Below are 19,955 nucleotides of genomic sequence, written 5' to 3'. Positions count from 1 at the left end.
TAGAATTTCTTTTATTTGATATTTTGGAACTAATAATAAAAATGATCTATTCACTGATATAAAAAAAAATTAAAATAATAATAATATGAGCTTGTATTAGTTTTGAAATGAACAATTTTTAAAATCAAACCGTTGTATGTAAAATCAAAAAATAGAACACAAACAGCAACTATTGTGCTATTTCTTTAATTCAAATGTTCTGTTCTCTATGAATGATATTGCCTGAAGAGGACATATATTGTCAATAGTAATTGTGAAATAAATCTTTTTCCATAATGCCAAGAGACAGTTGTATAGTTTAGCTTTTTGCAATATAAAATTACTTTTAAACTCCTAAATTCAACAAAATGTAATTTTATCTCAATAGAAAATTCTAGTCAGAATGAGTACTCTGTCAGTTAAGTTATATGAATTTATCACAAAATATAATTACAGGAAATCCCAAAAACTAAACAAACCTATTATAACAAAACATAAAATTAGCATGTTCACTATAATTCATAAAGAAAAAAAAAGGAAAGATTGGTTATTCCAGCAACTTTTGTCATGTAAAACATCAATGTACAGCAAGTCCTCACGTAATGACATTTATATATTGGAAACAGCAATGTTAAGCAAAATGATGTATAAAAAAACCAATTTTACCATATGCTAATTGATATAAACAAGATATAAGTTGGTTATTGTTATTCTTATTAATCATGTTTGCAATTCCAATTCAAAGAATCAATTATACTATTTCTAAAGAAAATTCAACAGCAATAATTAAAATGATCATAAATGTACTTGTACAGTACTTTCCTCAATGATATTAAGTGAGGACTTGCAAATATAACGAAGCAAATAAAGCAATATTCCAAGTGTGACATCATCAAAATAAGTGGGCATTTCCAATAGATATGCAATAGAATACTTTTATATTTCTACATGGGTGATACCCTCATGTCCCTTACATTTGACACATTGACAAAATAAAACAGCATTTGATTTACTATGCACATATGTTTTACTTCTCTAACATTTTAATTAGTTATTTTTNTAATTAAATTAAGTATATTAAGAGCTTTATGATTTTTCATAATCAGAATTTTTAGATTACAGTAGAGCATCGACTATCCAAATGTTGATCAATTGAAATGTCAATTAACCGAAAGCTTTCCAGCTTTCGGTTAATTGACATTTCAGTCAGCAAATTTAAGTTTCTGCTAGTGTTGTGGCGCTGCAATCTTTGGCTATGTTTTGGCTACTCCAATATTATTTTTGTTGGTGTGCATGTTTCAGCTGGCAGCACTGGTGCGACCACGAGAGGGTACTTAAGGATGTGCCAGGATTTGAACGAATTTCAACATGGGATAGGTTAATATATTTTTTCGTACATAATCAGTTATCCGAAAAATCGATTTTCCAAACAACCCCAGTCCCCAATTGATTTGAATAATTAATGCTCTACTATATATTAATTACCAAAATATAAAAAAAACATAACAAGTTAAACAAATATATGTAAATCACTGATAAAATATGAATGCATATATAAAGATGTATATATGAATATACATTAAAATTTTATACACTATTATAAATAACATAAATCTAATATTTTAGCCTATAATAGCAGAGTAACATACAACAATAATAAACTTCATAAAGTACATAATCCCTACTTACATTCTTCATTATAATTTTGAAATTCTGACATCTTTAATTTTGTACATGCTTTTCCAAGCTGAGCAATATTAGGGATATCCATTGAATTAATACTTTCACTCCTTTCTAAATCATTTAAATTTCTATCTGAAGTTATACTTTCATTATCAAGACTTCCTTCAGATGAATTTATATCAAATTTTTCTATGTATTGAGCAATTTCTTGTATTAGATTGTATTCCTGTAATGAGAAGAAATAATAAAAATCACGTTATTATTAATTAATAATTTTTTTATTGTACTTAAGAAAATATCAAATACTTAAAAAAAATACAATATTTTTAAAGTTAAAATAAGATTAAACTAATGAAAACCAAAACTGAAGTGGTAGAGAGATACCATGCACTTCTATATCAATGATGTAATACACGTAACTGAAGAGCAAATGAAGAGAACCAAGTTGAATTAATTAAGTCAGAAAAAAAAAAGTGTGCATTATAATCAAGAAAATGCAAATACTATATTAATCATTAAAATATTGGTATTAAATCTGTCTTATGAAATTACGATGACTCCTGTTAATTGAGTTATCTGATAAGAATAAAATACCAACATAGTGCTATCGTCAAAAAAAATTTGCTTATAGCTCAAATTTTGCTTAGTAGAAATGGCTAAAAAGTGCACAAAATACGTGTGGAAATATGGTATGGATGACCACCTGTCTAAAAGATTATTTTTTTGAAAGGAATCATGTGTGGTCACCACAGACAGGTTTTACTGTATTTATTAAATTTATCTTTCAATAAATTTCCTGAACTTTATAAAATATTAATAAACTGAAAAAAAATCAGAAATTGTTTTGTTACACAATCAAAATTATTGAAATGAAAAATGATAACATTTAAACTATTTATCATTTTGTGCACTTTGTAATTTTTTTGGAAAAATGTTTTGGGAGAAATTTTGGGTCCCAAAAATATTCTGCACCCCTTTTCATAAGTTGTATTGCACCACATTACTTCTTGCTGCCTGCAGATGGCTACACTTAGTCAAACATTGTCAGCAAAAAATCAACAAGGCAGACAAGGAAGCAAATTTCCTGACTTTTTGACAATTTTCCTGACATTCCATGACTTTTTCTGAACACTAATGAAAATCCCTGACTTTTCAAGTGTATAGGAATCCTGAATATACCGTGACCAAGAGCTCTTGATAGCTTCAAGTTAAAACAGTTTTATTTAGAGAGGTTTTACTTTAACTCTTTGAACTTTGAATACTTACTTTATCTCTTTTGCTAATGACTACATTGTTTTACCCCTCCAGCTACAATGAGAACTTGTACAGTAAAACCAGTTTAACAACTTTTCAATAGACTGATTTCATTTTTAACAGATAAGGCTGGTTTTGACTGATTTCAGGTTTAAAGAGTTAATATATACAGCTGTCCCTTGAAAGTCAGACATTTTGTAATCCAACATGCTCAGTAGTCCAACGCACCTCCCGTCAAGGTACCCGTCCCCGTTATGTGTCTGCTTGCACAGAAGCATGTCGTGACATGAATCTCCCCACCCAATTCTTACACGATGACACACATTTCGTATGTTTTCTGCAAGCAGTTCTGTTTGAACAGTTGGAGTAGAGAATACTGTAGGCTACTGCTAGCAAAACAATGCCAAATATATAATCACTTTTGGTAATCCGGACACTTTTGGTAATCTGACATCCCTTTGGTCCTATACTTGTCGGATTATCAAGGGACAGCTGTAATATTTTATGTAAAAAAAAATGGATGAAGCAGGCTACATTAGACAAATATCTAAATAAACAGATACTGTTTAAGCCTAATTCACTGAAATACAAGGAATCTATCATTGTTAATTAAAATATAGATCATTGAAAGAAAACTTTCTCACTTAAGTTGTTTAAATTGGTTGCTTGAAGAACTTAACCAAGTTCTACTGTACCAAAAGTTTACTGAATAAAAATTGATAATGATATTAAATTTTAAGAATTAATAAAGATTAAAATTAACTTCAATAAGGAAGATGAAAAACAAAATTACTCAAAAAACTAAAAAGCTGGTATTTAATTNGCATGCCAGTTTAGGTGATGTTATATATCTCTCTCCAGAGGGCAGATGAAATTCACAGATGCAAGTTTTTATTTTAAAATTGGGAAACTCAGCATTACATCAAAAATTAAGATTAGATGTATAATTTCTTCACTTATGTCTTCTTTCTAATGATGTAAAATACTGACAGAATGCCAAAAGTGCATTTTTTGTTTGTTTTATTGTAATTTAATTCAAAAATGCAAAAATAAACATTAAATTTCAAAAACTCACTGTAAATTATCTTAACTTACATGATTGACATCTATTTTGTGTGAAATTTGAGAGGAAGGTGTTATTTTCTAAGGTCAGAGTATATTGTCAGTGCAGTCCACACTGACTAACTACTACTAATGTCAAAAAGATGCTAATTATTTTATTGCCCAGTAAACCAACACTCTTTCTAGTTGTAAGACAGTCAAATTACAAAGTTATTACTTTGTTGTACTCCAAAAAATGTTTTCTTTAACAATTAGTTTTGTTAGATCTGATTAATTTTATTTTTTAATCACAGTTTAACCAGCATTCCAGTAACCCAGGGTTTCCAGCATTGTGTTCTCCCCTGGTTACATGCAGCACACTGGTCAATTGCAAAAATATGATACAAATTTTGAGAAATGGAATGTCCCAGCCTTCAATGTTCAAAAATATAATGTGCAGAAGAACTCTATAGAAATTCAAATTTAAAACCAAAGATTAACCAATAGGATATGCGCAGGTGTTCTGCTGGAGTCAATCAGATCTTTCTTGTTTCTAATAAACTTAAACATATGACAGTCATGTCTAAGTTAATCTCAAACAGGCTCTTGTAGTGATGCATTATCTGTGCAAGCACCACTCTGCATAGTCAGGTCATGTTCCCCTTGTCTCATGCCTGAGGGCTAACTTATAGACTAAGTCTATAAGTTAGTGATATGCTGTAGCTACAGTACATCTGCAATGTGATTCAGTTCTGCTTTAGTGCAATGGGTGTAGACTCTTTTTGTAAGGGCTCTAAAGAATGCTATTTTATAGCTTTAAAGATTGTTGGAGTTGGTTGGTATATACAACAGGACAAAGGTATGGTTCCATTATTCCTCCTTAAGGCAAAACATACAGCCAAAAAGAAATACAGGAGTAAAAGAAATACAGAAAATAGAAAGGAAAAGAAAATAAAAAGCTAAAAAATAAAAAATTAGAAGAGATAAGCAATGTATATTTGAAGTTTTTTCCTTCAAAAAAGGGAAAAGCTTGAAAGAATCATGCATAAGTTTGTATAAGCCATATAAAGTATATAAAAAATGTAATTAATAAAACACCTGCTGGGAAGGGATGAAAAGGTCCAAAATACAAGAAAATTTGTTTACAGGTGTAAATAAAAGTTTATTCATTTGAACCAAGAAACTGATTCAATCTCTCTAGTTTCATCTACAAGTTAAATCAGTATAATAAGTCCTATTAATAGATTATAGTCATAACAGACTGATATTAATAAAAAAAAATTTAATTATGATTAACAAGGAACTTCAATTTAAATATTTCACTAAACAATATTTAGTATCAATAAATTAAAACTAATATATTTCTTTTAATGAGAAGGCATCATCCTTATTTAATATTTTGCTTTTTAGTAAAATGTTCAGGAAAGTAGAAATAAAGTTTTAAAATATGTTTTAATAATACATATTTGTAAAAATTACTTACTTGATTATCAACAAATTTTACTTCCATGTGTTGCTGTGAACTGTCAACTTTTGATTTGCCAAAAACAGGTAAAAAAAGAGAGGGTTTATGTGGAATACTTTTTATATTCTGTATTGATAAAGGCTTCTCATTTATCTCATCTTGTGGTCCTGTAGCAGGAAGGGCAGTTTTAATCAGATCAATTGCTCCCATTACTCCTTTATATAGCATCTACAAAATTGATTTAAATTTATTTTTAGAAAATAAAGCATTTTAACCTATTTTATTAAAAGTTGATATTCCATTTAAAAACATATCTCATAACTGATAGAAAATTTCAATTACCATAATTTTGTGCAGATAACAGAATAATATATAATCTGCAGAAACTTGCTAGGACAGAAATATTAATCTTCACTTAACCTGCCAATCATATATCCTGTGCCTCTGCAGCAACCCTTGAAAGAATGACCTTACTGACATGCAGTTTAGAAGAGACCACTTCAAACATTAAAATGTTGCTAAAAACTATTGTTTTAAATGTATATAATTATTTTTAATCATCAAAATTCATTCTATAGTAATGAAAACAAGCAAGTTTATAGGCTTATTAGAATGTTAATTATTGCATTATGTCTTAACCATGAAAGTTCTTTGAAGTGACACTATTATGGAGATAAGCAATAATTAGTGGAAATTTATTAGCTTTCAAGATTCAAATAGAAATATTCAACATCAATTAAAACATGGACAAGCCTTTAATGGTTTCAGAAAAAATTATGATGGCAGGAGCATGTGCTTGTGGCACACAAATAATTTTTCATGTTCTTTAAATACCCTCTTAATGGTTTCAGGTAAAAGAAAGGCTGTTTGATTAGTTTTTAATTGTGATTTAAAATTGGCATATAACCTGCACCTCCTTTCAAATTGCCTTTTAAACACACATAACTTGTGGGGAAAAAAGTACAATAAATCTATTCACAATATATAATGTTAACTGTAATTGAAATTTTTTTATACTTATAATTACTTATATTAAAATAATTATCATCAATTAAATTAAAATTTGTTACAATTAATTTATGTAAAATAGATTTTTTTTATGTTTAAAATTTAATATGATGTAGAAACAATATTCATAAATATTTTTATTTTTGGTTGTGTAGAAAAGAAAAATATAAAAATAAATAGCATTTATATGCAAATGCTATTTTAACACTTTCTTAAATTTTTTCATTATTCTTCATAATAAATAGGACAATAGTGAATTATAATGTAGTAAATAGTTATGTAACATAAAAATGATATCAAATACTTAAAAACACAACTTTTATATAAAATAAATAAATTATTATATATATTAAAAAAATACTTACTTTATCAATTCTTGGAACACCGATATTTTCAGCTATTCTTCTAACATAAGCAATACTAGCATCTCCTCCATAAGCTAAAAATTCTTGCAACTCAGAAGATGCCGCTATGGCTTTACATGAACAAAGCTCTTGTAAATATTTCTCTAAAAATTGTCGTCGTTCTTCAACAGTTTTTTTATCCATTGGAAAGAGCAACGACCCTAGCCACTTATTGGGACCTTTAATTTCTAAATTAAAAAGTCAGTAGTATAAATTATTATTTATAAAATTAAACACATTAAAATAAACAAGTATCTGTTTTTTCCTTAAAAAATGACAATGAATTGTTAAACCTTTAATAATAAGGAAATGATAAAAATAAAAAAGGAGGAAAAAAATGATGCATTTTTATGTCTTTCTGTAAATTGCAAACATACACACAAAATATTTGAATTAGTCTATTATAATTTTTGTGTTATATACATGTGTAATAACCAGGCATGTATGCACATACATATTTTTCCTTAAATACTATGGTGTTGAAACCTTGATATAAACACAATTTTGGATCAAGTGGATCAAATTAATGTTGTCTGATGATGCATATTTTATGTGTTTATAATTTTTACTGCATATTTTTCAGATCTGACCATTTTCAGGACTAAATAACTACTTTATAAACTTTATACCTCATTTGAATAATTGCAAGTATTATTTCAAATGATCTATTAGTCAATTTCTGCTATCTGTGCAGTGAATCTTTTTGTGTATGTACAGTTCATAAACAAGAACTCAACAAAAATTGGGTTTGTTGAGTTCTTATTTATGTATTTTACTATTAATGCTTAAAAATATATACTTATTTACTAATGTTTTAATTTTAATACCAAATATTAAATATATTATTATTTAATAAGAAAATAAAAAAAATTTTAAATCTAAAGAATTCATTTCCAAAATTATACTTAAAAAGATAGCCAAATTTTTTGGAAGTTAAATGCAAAAAATTTTTTTTCCATGACAGCTCATTCTTTGCAAGGTCAAGAGCTAAAAATTTTATTACTGTTACATCATTTTGTTTGATTTTAAAAATAACTTAGAAATTTTCCTTTATCTGCACAAATTTTCAAGCATCATCAATTTATTTATAGAAAACAAAACTTATGTAAGAAATATTTTCAGAATTTTAACTTGCATTATTAACCTACATAATATAAAAATACACTTAAAACAATTCTGAATCCTAAATTTACAGTTTTAAAACTATTTTCTATCAGATCAAAAATCCAAACCTTTTTGTTTTAATTTTATCAATCAAGAAATGTAAGATGGATTAAATTTCAGATGTTTAATGTCCTTATCTGATAGCACTTTATTCTCTTTTTTTGCAAAAAATTTGTCCACTTTTAAGGAAAAGTTATTATATCATTTAAATTGATTAAACAAATTCAATTTAAATCTAAATCCAATAGTGTGCTAATGTTTCGAAAACTCTTCACTGAGCTACTGTTTATATTAACCATTCCTTTTTCCTAAAACTTATTAACCTGCATCTATTGATATTAAAATTTTTATTAAACTTATGATAGAAAATATCACAGAAAAAATTGAATGTCAAAAATTACTAAAGAAATAAAGATTTTGATAAAAAATGTCTTCTCTCTCATCCAAACAAAATTTTTACTTATCATTTACTAACTTATCAAACAAATTAATAAACTAACACCACAACTAAATTTAAACTATGAGATATACTTTAATTGGAGTATATAAATAACTGTTACATTGTTTTCAGGTTCTTGTTCATTTTTCCTGAAAATGAGTGAAAAACTCAAAAGTATTTGTAATCATATAATGGTTGTTTACATACTCCATTAAAGTGTATCCCATAGTTATCATACAAATATCTTCAGTCTGATTTTTTCCTTTCACTACTTTTAAAATTAATTTTGCAGTATTTTACTTTATAAACTAATATATAGGACTTATTTACAACTGTCATGATTATATAGAAACACACACATTATACAGATACTGTTTGAATTATGATGTTTTGACATATGATATTTGCACATACAATGGCCAATGCAAGTGAAGTGGAAGCATGAGAAAACAGAATTTGAATTCAAGCTGCTCTACTGATGCATTAATGATCTTTCTTAAGACCTTTTTTAACATCTTATATCTTCTTGTATTATATAGTATGCTCAGTATGTCTGTAAAATGCCCCGCTGTGTCTCAATGAGAAATTTAAGATAATATCTAAGCATGTCAGTTATGGCAATTATCCATATCCACGAGTTTGGGCTATCATAATAATAGCCCAAATTCACATTACATACTGTATAACCTTATATATAGCCTAATTTTTATTTATTTATTTTCGATTTACAATGTGTTTTTCAGAACATAACCCCTTTGTAAGTCAAGGAGAGACTGTATATCAATGAGTTATAATTTATAATTTAAACAAGATGTAAAAAATTAATTCATATGCAAGTTTACTGAAAGTTACTCAAAAGTTTTCCTAATTACAGTAGAGCCTTGAAAACTCGGCACTCGATAACCCGGCACTCCGAATAACTCGGCCACACCCTGGCAGGACAAAAAAATCCTTAGTTAATTAATTTTCATGATAAAGACAGCTTTATGCCTCAAAGTATTTTTCTGAGGTCTGTCTTATCAGGTAAATTACTGTACAGTGTATTCATTAATTTTCATTTTCATGTAGTAAAGGCTCTATGCCTTCATAAAAGATGTACTTTTCCTTTGTTTAAGGGTATTTGGGCAGTTTATTTTCTGTTGTATTCTCAAGTAAACAATACATACAAGTACAGTACAGTATTTTCTGAAAAAACACTCATACTTATTCTTTTTAACCCCATTCCCGATAACCTGGCATTTTCACAAACTCGGCCACCCTTCGGTCCACATTAGGCTGAGTTTTCGAGGCTCTACTGTAATTAGATAATATAAAAAACTTTCATTTTTATTTAATTAAAATTTGTTTTTAGACGTACTTTTCATATATTTCTTCAATTTTGAGTTTTCTTCTAATCTCCCTTGTAAAGCCAAAAATTCTCGAAATCTTCTTTTAACAGTCATCTTATGCTTCATAAATTGAGATTTATTGTTTTCTTCATTATTATGAACAAATAAAGCATTATACTAAAAGTAAAATATTAAATTTGATGATTAATATATTGTAATGTTTCACTATTAAAAATAAAAATTATTTTTATAATAAATAACTATTCAATAATTTTATAACAACAACACTAATATATATGTAATTTTTCAATTATTTAAAACAATAAATAAAACACAATTTTATTATAATATTTTTTTCATTATTTTTTTACTGAACATTTAAAAATATAAATTACTGTACAGTGATCAAAAAAGTTATCCAAGACATCTGTCATTAAAATTGAATTTAAAAAAAATCAATATGTGTTTACTACTTGTATAGAGCATAAAGTTTACTGTTAAGAAATTAAATTAGGAATAAATAAAAAAAATAAGAAGAAAATAATTTTTTGTATAAAATCGTTTAAAGGCAGTAAGTAGCATATGGATTATAACATTCAATAATTAATTAGTTAATAATTTAGGGTATTAAGGCTTAATAGTCAATCAAAATCTAAATTAAAATATTTTGATTACTTTACTTAGTACAGTTTAATTAATTTACAAAAACAAATTAATGTCATAAATGATTTTCACATCAAACAAAATTAGGAGATGATTGTATTTGCTGTTTAAGTATGGAGCAGTATATCAGAGTGATTAAATAAAACAAAGCTAAAAGAAATCTGTGAATTTTTCTGTTGAAGATTGCTTGAAAAAGTAGAAAATATTTTTGCCACTAAAAGAGCAAAAAAGGAGCCAAATTTGGAGCAAAGTAAGTAGCCAAACCTGGCTTCATTGTATTTATTCCTCATTAAGCAGACTAGCACATTTGCCTGGGACTACATTCATTTAAAGGAGTGAGCATCCTTAAACTTTAACCCATATATTCTGAGTATAGCAGAATGGTCTGCTAAAATCAAATGTTTGAATTGCTGTACAATCAGATATTGAACCCATCTTTCTTACTGGAAAAATAAAATATATTCTACTCAAAATGGAACATTTAATACATACCACTTTTTATTATTCACATACACCTACAACTGCCGTAAATGATCAGGCAAAATTTTGGATATATGATTGTAGCAATATATCTAAAATTTAGCCCAATCATTTACAACAGTTGTAGGTATATTTGCTTAAGATATCAGGTTTCAATTGATGTGTATATTTTATTATTTACCATAGAGAAGTGTAAAAAGCAACCATTATTGGAGATAGGGTTATTTCTTGGTAGTTGTGAAGATAATTTACAGTTTGGTTTAGCAAAATCTGATAAAATATCACTATCATTTACAAATTAACACTGTGACAATGACATTTTGCCAGGACAACAGCAAATTTCATTTTAATGTGAGAATTTGCTTTATTGGTGTTCCTTTTAAGGCAAATCCACTGTACTCATATTTATAAGAATATTTCCCAGTAAATTAGTAAATTCAACATAAGAATATTTCCTTTTCTGGTCAATATCCCCTGACTACTTAATTCATATTCATAATGTTAATTCCATTAATTTAAATTTTAAAATATTTTAAGTAGTTTATTCTAAATGAATATGACTGATATAGGAATAAAATTAGAATTTTTCAGAAGCAAATTTATAAATTTGCATATATCTGATTTAAAATAATAGCAACATTGCTTTAAAGCAATAAATTATTCCACTCAAATGCACATTAATTTACTTGAATGAATTACATCAAGTGCTGTTAATTAGCTAAAAAATTTTTCACATAAGTTTGTTTATTGTAATATAGCAGTCTATTTCAAAAAAAAAAAAAATATCATTAACAAATTATTAATTCTGTAAATTAATTAAATGCTTTGTTAGTATTTATATCAGATTTATTTTCATTTTCATTCATTCACTAAAAAATTATTCTTTATAAAAGTATTTTTACATCTATTATTTTTACATGATTTATTTTGATGTGACTTTGAAATAATACAGTTGATAAAAGAAAACTAATCCTCTTTTCACATGATTGATTTTTTTTAGACAGAAAAAAGCCAGTTTATTTGAAAATTTTTAAATTTAACCTTTTTGAAAAATTGTGTTATTGTTAAAAAAGTTACTCTTTTAATTGAAAGAGTGATTTTAAAACTACATCTTTCTAAATCAAGAGTTTATTTATATAATTATTCATAAGCCCAGGATTATTTTAACTGAGTAATTTATTTTTATAATTGAAAATTAAGGCAATACAAACAATGTTCGAGTCCTTTTTCCTCTAAATCCTTTTCATTCCTTCCAGGAACCAGAAACAGTAGGCAACTTGAAGTAAAACTTCTAAAGATAACAGACAAACACTATCAAAATCATCACACTATCACTAGCATTTTTAATGCATGGAAGTTTTTCGATAGTGTTTTCTGTTAATTTTAGAAGTTTCACTTCAAGTTGCCTGCTGTTTGTGGTTCCTGGATGGAATGAAAGGATTTAAAGAGGAAAAAGGATTCAAACATTGTATTGCCTTAATTTTCAATTACAAAAATAAATTACTCTTCTTATTCAAATATCTTTTAAACATAGTATAGTATGTACCATACATTAGAAAATACTTATGTTGATTTTATGTTTACTATATTTATGTACAAATATTGTTAATGATAAATAACATTAGAATAAAGAGAGCTTGTGGATCTTATCAAGCATTTTTATACAGGATGTATGTACTGTACTTTTTTACATGATTTTTTTTTAATGCAGCATTCTTTAGAACATATCTACTGTGCAAAAAGAGGATATTTCTTTAAGGTTTTAAAAAAATCTAATCTATTACTAGCATTTTTTTATATAAAATAATTACACTAATTTTCAGTACTTTTATCATAAAAACTTTTTTTATATTGTTAGTATTAATGCCAAAATTTTATTTATTTTTCTTACCTCTTAGCATTTACATTATATTTATAAAATAATTTATGTTATTTAACTTATTATTCATTGAATGGCAAAATAAATTCTCAGCCGTGCAACAGAATTTTTTATCTATTTTGTGTTTCCAGTCTCTAGCTTGTCAGTTGTCACGAATAATTTGCATTGTTCATATTTTAAAAGTATAATTGTGTTTGAAATATATATTAAAATTATTTTCAAAATATTTTAATTTGTATAAAGAATAATTTTGGGTTTTTTGAAAAGAATAGTTATTACTACATTTACTTAATACACTATTTACATTACATTAATACTATTACATTTACTGAATATACTATTTACCTGAATACAATATAAAATATATGGACCTCTTCCAGGTTCTTCCTGTTTTTCTGTTTCTAAAATTTGTATATCACTAAATAAATCAGACCAAGCAGTTTCAGTTGCTTCTTCTGCTTCTTCAACATCTGTACTATTACTTTCTTTTCTTTGCAAATCAGGCATATTCATTAACACTAGTTTTGATAAATTTGTCCTGACTGCATCTAAATTAGAACTAGAACCACTTAATGAAACTACATGTGATAACGGAGGGGTTAAATGAGAGAGACAATCAACACTTTGTGATCTTTTCAAACTGATATCTGGAGATTCTAAATCCTTATTATTTTTTCTTGAACTTTCTGTATAATGGATATTTTCTATATTTTGGCTTGATTGTGATTTTATTCTAAAAAAATCATGTGGATAAATTTTAACTACATCTCCATATTCATTAAATTCACCACTCCACACTTCCCAGTCAGATTCTTGCATGGATTTATTATGAGAATTAATGTTAATTGTTAAATTTTTGCTGCCTTGACAGTAATTTGGTAATTCATGAGAAGCAAATGGATCATTAGAAACAGTAAGATAATTATCTGATAATGGAAAATTAAATGTATTTTGGCAAATTTCAAGATGCCCAATATTACTATCAGAATGTCTGCGTACACTTCTAGAGCATATTGAATTATCAAACGCAATATGAGAAATTCCTTTTGGAATTTCACTCCACTTTCTATGAAATTGTCGTGTTTCTGACAGTACAGTTTCCGATATTTCAGAATCATCAGTCTTGTGTGTTTTTCGATTACTAAAATGTTTCCTTTTAACAAAATCATCATCAGATAAAAGTAATATTATCATTTCATTTAACCATTCAGGATTGGAAAACATGTCAACTAATGGATAAAGAACATTTTTAGTTAATATTTCTTCTAGCATATTATAAGCAACTTGACAACCAAGAAATTCTTGAGGCCAAAGCAAATCAATTATATTTGCCACGATACTTTTCAAATAGCACCATTCTGTCACTTGATCTGTCAATGCTGGATGAGTCATCTAAAAAAAATTATTCATTAAATAAATTTTCTCTCTTTTTTGTGTTAAAAATTTATAATCATTGTTTTATTGAATTCAAAAATTGTTATATAATTAACAAAATTATAAAATAGAATAATGTATAATATAAACTGTAACACATGTGTCTACTGTATGTATAAAAAATGTTTTTGACTTTGATGCTTATTTTTGATAATTACAATTAATTTTGAAAGTACTGTGTTAGTTTTGTTTTCTTGATTCACTGACAAGCTGCTACACATGCCAATGACTCATCATTATCACATCGGTGTTGGCTAATTCATTGTGTCCTTCTATGAACTCCAATGCAACCTTAATAAAGAAAATTAAAAAGTGTATATACTTACGGTATGGAAAGGCAAGATCTGGAATAGTGTACAATATTTTTGAAAGTTTTTGGTTGTCTTTAATCAGTCCAGATAAGAGAGTCTACTCTATGTTCATTACATTCTAATAATATAAAATTACTATTTCCTTAAATAATGTGAAAAAATTATATTATTCAATAAAAACCATAACTGATACTATAAATTAGTGTTAATCAAACTGTTTTCTGTACTTTTGTGTTTCAAATAACTTGATGCAGTTCTTACTGCGTTTGATATTATTTTATGTAAAATCTATTATTGTTTTATTGGAAATTTAAAACTATCAAGTTAAATTTTTTATGATACTAGTATTATTATTGTAATATTCTTCATAACTTTAAAAATCTTTAATTTTTAAAAGTGATATAATTAATTTTTTTCAAATTTTGCATATACAAGATGTTTATTATATAACAGGTCAATTTTACTTTACTTTGAAATGAAACAAGTTTGTTTATATAGATCATTTATTTTACTCTTAACATAAAGTAAGAAAAATAATATCAGCCAAATAGCCCCTTTACATGTAGCACAAATATGTATTCTTCCAATCACATTTATCATTACATTTCAGCTAGTCACAAGAAATCCAATAAATTAACCATTTTCTGGTTAATTTGTTGGATTTATTGATAAATGTTGTCTTTAAGCTGTTGAATTGTTATTGGCTTGTTACTGTAAACCCTTTCATTTAACTAGTCCCAAAGAAAAAATTAATCGTCGTCAAATCAGGTGAACAGTGAGCCAGTTGATATCACCAATTTGATATTAATAGTATAAGCTGTGTACAGTGTGGCAACAGTTCTTTTGAAACCATATATGCAATAGACAAGTGGTAGTGAACCAATAATGATTTCAAGATATTTGCATTGAATATTTAGAAATAAATTTTTATAAAATATAAAGGAATATTTAATAATTTCAAAACTTTGCATATGTAGTGCAAAAGCAGGGTCCTAAAGTTGTTATTAAAAGTCTTAAAGGTCCTAATTATAAACCTCAGATAAAAAAAAATTATCAACAATTAAACATTGGCAGATTTCTCATTAAACAAAATATTTGTTTCCATTATAATCAATTATTATTTTCTTTTCACTTATATGACATTTATTGTTCTTTTTCTGATGTAGATTAAAAAGTTCAAGAAAAATTTGTAAGCCCTTTTCATTATCATTTTTTGATTGCTCAAACTGAAATTGACCCGCAATTTTGAGTCACTAAATTTTGGACTCACTTTTGACCCACCTTTGGGAATAGTGTTCCTTTTCAAACACTATTGCTTGTTGATTTATTTCAGGCAAAAAATGTTTTGCAGCATTACATGATTCATGTGCCTAATGTCAAATTGAGATTCTTGCTCTATTGCCAGCATTGTCTTACAGCAAGAATGTTTTGTGGCATACATGTTATACAAGGTCTTCCAGTTTTTGGTAAATCTTCCAATATATACTGAGTTTAAACATTTTTGATTACATGCTATATTGTGAACTTTAAAGGCATATCATTTACACACACACAAAAAAAAATCATGAATTGTTCTTTGAGTATTCCCAATGAATTGTTAGTGGCTGAACTACACAACAGTCAAATCACAACTGTGTTAATACAAAAAAAGGTAGCATAACAAAATTGGCCTGTTATGTAAAAACACACTGTATAAATGGCAACTAAAAATAATTCAAAATATAACGAGCAATTATTTATTGTGGTATCATCATAATGCCAGACTGCAATTTTTAATCATATTTTTTAAATATATTTAATTTAAAATATATACTTCCCACCTCAAATTAGTAGTTTCTTGCCTCTGTACATCATGCATTTCCTGTTAGCAACAAAGTCATGCTGGTCCTTTCAGAGGAAAATGTTTAAAGTGAAAGAACATGACTTCAGGTTTGTATCGGAAGTTCATATATAGTTAATTGGAGCCTCCTGCCACTAAGCTTTTCATATCTGGTCTCACTTTTCGTCCATCTAACTCCATTCTCAAGATTAAGGAAAGACAGACAGATGGATAACAGTGGGAATTTATAAGTCTACAATTTTTTAAAATTTCAGCCCAATTAGTTTTAATGGGGCATTTTTAGTTTGTGATGGTAAAAAAATTAATATCATTCATCAAAAAGTGATGCAATATGGTTTATAAGTAAAAAATTAATTGTACTGGAGTTAGAAAACCTACCCTAGATATAATCCTTTAAAGTTTCTTTTAGAAGAAAAAGATTTATCCAGCTCTTATAAAACTAAGAGCAAAAAACAGATTAAGTTATGTGCAAATTGGGAGGAAAATCTTAAGTTTAACTACACCATTCAAATAAAATTATTTTTTAAAAGAACATCATGATTATTACACTTTTATAATATATCACAGTGTTAATAAAATGTATTAACACTGTGTATTAACAGATTAATTAAAATGTATTAAAAACTCCATTTGAAAATAATGTAACAACATTATTTTCAAATGGAATTTTTAAGTTTTGCAAAGTTTGCATAAAATTTTCTAGCATGAAGACTGGTTTACAGGTGGCTCTCTCCTCCCAGAGCAACCTGTAAACCAGTCTTTATGCTAGAAAATGTTATGCAAACCTTACAAAAACTACATGGAAAATTTTTTCCATGTGTATATATACATACACACACACACACACGCGCGCTTACTGTAAAGATCCCACCACATATATCATGTATATTCATGGGAGAACTCATCAAAAGGTTAAGGAATACAGAAGAAAATCAAATGAGAAACATTGTTTTGAAGTCAAGAATAGACAAAAGTTGATTACAAGTGCCATAAGAAAAACTTAATATTATACTTTCAATGTTAGAGCTTGTCTGAAAAATCAGAAAATAGCAATGATGATGAAATCAACAAGAATGAGAATAATTTGAAGTATTGAAGTACAAATAAAGAAAATGTGACAATTATTTTTATAATCATTGAAATAAGATTTCTTAATTTTTAATAAATAAATGTCCAAAACCAAGTCTGAACTTATTTTTTATTAATATTTTATACTAAAATCATCTATTTTTTGTAATCAAGCACAAGCTTATTTCCAAATATATAATAATTAAGCTCAACTGACTTATATTTGATTGATTGTATATAGTTTAATAGAATACTCATCTTTTTTATTAGTTAAAATAAATAAATATACAATTAAAAATATATATGTAATTATAATAATAAATTTTGATTTTATACATGGATAATTTCAAAATTATTAGGACTAATATGTATTATTATGTTAAATATTTCTTTTTTTATTTTGATAATTACTTACAAAAAATAATAATTATATTTCACAGCATATAAGACACACCCCCATTTCAGTGCATAATGTTTAGGAAAAAGTATTTAGTGTGTTTAAAAGTCATCCCACAACTTTGGCTCTCACCTCTCAAATTTTTTACTGTATTCTGATTTAAAAAAAAAAAAAGAGTAAAACTAGAACATACACTTTGTTCGGGAGAAAATACTGTTTATAAGTAATCATTTATAATTAAAATTTAACATTAAAATATTCTACATGAATACATGAAAAAGCTGCTTAGCTTTAGCAAACAACAGCAAGATCAGTAATATATTTAATTAAATAATAACATTTTTATTCAAGAGTTGGGCAGGGTAGTTATCTGTAGCCTAATGAAGGCTGTTTGGAGTATTCATTAGCCAACAGGAGATGGCAACTTCACATATAAGATGCAGGGTAATATTTTAGACAAAAGTTGTATCTTAAAAGCCTTAAAATATGGTAAATATTGCTATAATCATTTATCACAATATCTATAATATATTATACTAAATGATTACCACACTATTTTACTATTACAATTGAAACAGATTTTAATAAACTGGTAAAATACACCAATTTATTAAGATAATTAAAAGAAATCAAGCTATTAAATATTATGTACTGTACATAAAAAGACACTAATTGTATTCTTAATCATGTAAATCAATATCTATAAGGAATCGTCAATGCATATACAATTCTCTTTACGTATTATGGGTAACCTACTTCTTTTTTATGTAAATTGCTAACAATTTAACGTAGGAAATAACCAAATTAGTTCAGACTTCGTGCAAATTATATTATATATTTCAGTAATCCATACACCGATTATTCTCGTAACGCAACATACGACTACAAGTATTGACATACTTACAGTAGTATGTACGTATTAATTCTTTATACAAATACATTTATCAATTCATTGTTTGAATAACTAAATTTCAAAAAAGTTATCGGCAATTATCTTACATTTGTATTTACGGCAATGCATTACTCATAACCAAACGATAAAGAGAATTACATATCTTCCATTTCTTTTAAGTTACCTTATAAGCATTCTTGATTTCGTTCTCCATTCCGACGCAATCGACGGGAGATTCGCATCCCAAATTAGACTTTACCGTTTCGAGAGCTCGTAGATAATTATCGAAATGCCGACCGTACAAACAAATAACTTTTTCGGACAGATCAATTATATTCATTCTAATAACATTATTGTTAGCGGTGTCCAAGATATCTTCCAATACATCATTAAATTCTTGAAGAACATCTTCATTCTGACAAATTTTATAGTACCAACACTGAATGTAATGGCGTGATATATGACGAACGAAAGTTTTTAATTCTTCTTTCACCGAGAATTTCAGGCCGCAGAATTTATTACAATTCAACGTCCTTTCGTGCGTATTCACGTTTTCGACCGTGATAATGGGCGTTTGTAATGAGGTCGAAGCATTACTTTGTATTTCGTTTAAATGCGTTTTAAGACCGTTCTCTCTCTTTCTACGGTATTTAATACTGCAATTTCTTAACCAAAACTTAATAATTCTGTAAGTACACTGATAAGAGAATAAACCGCATATGGTCGATATTACAATAAAAACTAAATACCTATCGGCAAGCATTAGTGCCGCAATAATTAAGCAGACACTTATTACTTGACGGATCATCGCAGTTAATCCACAAAATCATAATCGCCCGAATATTGCAATCAAAAGTTTTTCTCATACGTCCTTCGTTCCGGCGTGTGTGATTCGATTGTCTTCCAGCAGGTGGCAGTAGTAGTAATTACGCGCTAAATAATCAACAGCACGTGCGCTACGGGCCCTCTTTCGGTCGTTGCGGGCGAAATGCAACCGGCGATTGCGGTAAATTTTCATTCCGCAGAAAGTAGACAAAAAGAGCAATTATTACTTTTTAAATTATCCTTAAATTTTTGAGTTTTTCCGCCAACAGATGACGACGCTAAGTGTTACCAATTCCACCATCGATTACGCTCTCATTTTATATTATTCAAATCCTCGGCTTATTTTGATATTGAGTTTTGGCATCGTCTTCATTTTATATTATTTAGCCGATGTAGCCAAG

At 27.3% G+C, this 19,955-nt stretch overlaps 2 protein-coding genes across 3 annotated transcripts in view; one reads left to right on the top strand and one right to left on the bottom strand.

The window, feature by feature from the left end:
• LOC111623541 (sorting nexin-19-like) overlaps positions 1–19,716 on the bottom strand; it is a 27,946-nt gene extending 8,230 nt beyond the window's left edge. The window contains exons 1-6 of one of the 2 annotated variants that reach the window (XM_023366149.1): positions 18,914–19,716; positions 13,133–14,179; positions 9,795–9,942; positions 6,796–7,022; positions 5,441–5,650; positions 1,669–1,888 (exon numbers count right to left, since the gene is read on the bottom strand). In XM_023366149.1, coding sequence (XP_023221917.1) covers positions 1,669–1,888; positions 5,441–5,650; positions 6,796–7,022; positions 9,795–9,942; positions 13,133–14,179; positions 18,914–19,537 — 2,476 coding nt within the window. In that variant the 5' untranslated portion in view covers positions 19,538–19,716. The remainder of the gene's footprint in view (positions 1–1,668; positions 1,889–5,440; positions 5,651–6,795; positions 7,023–9,794; positions 9,943–13,132; positions 14,180–18,913) is intronic. The other variant, XM_023366151.1, reaches the window with a different exon arrangement.
• The window catches only part of LOC111623542 (phospholipase ABHD3-like), a 49,067-nt gene continuing 48,827 nt past the window's right edge, over positions 19,716–19,955 (top strand). Inside the window, exon 1 of the mRNA XM_023366152.1 lies at positions 19,716–19,955. Coding sequence (XP_023221920.1) covers positions 19,824–19,955 — 132 coding nt within the window. The 5' untranslated portion in view covers positions 19,716–19,823.

The sequence above is a fragment of the Centruroides sculpturatus genome, unplaced genomic scaffold (genome assembly GCF_000671375.1).
Source record: "Centruroides sculpturatus isolate CEXI.00-Female unplaced genomic scaffold, Cexi_2.0 scaffold288, whole genome shotgun sequence".
Taxonomy (NCBI): Eukaryota; Metazoa; Arthropoda; class Arachnida; order Scorpiones; family Buthidae; genus Centruroides; species Centruroides sculpturatus.
The sequence above is the reverse complement of the archived record's forward strand: the minus strand, read 5'-3'. Positions and strand labels throughout refer to the sequence as shown.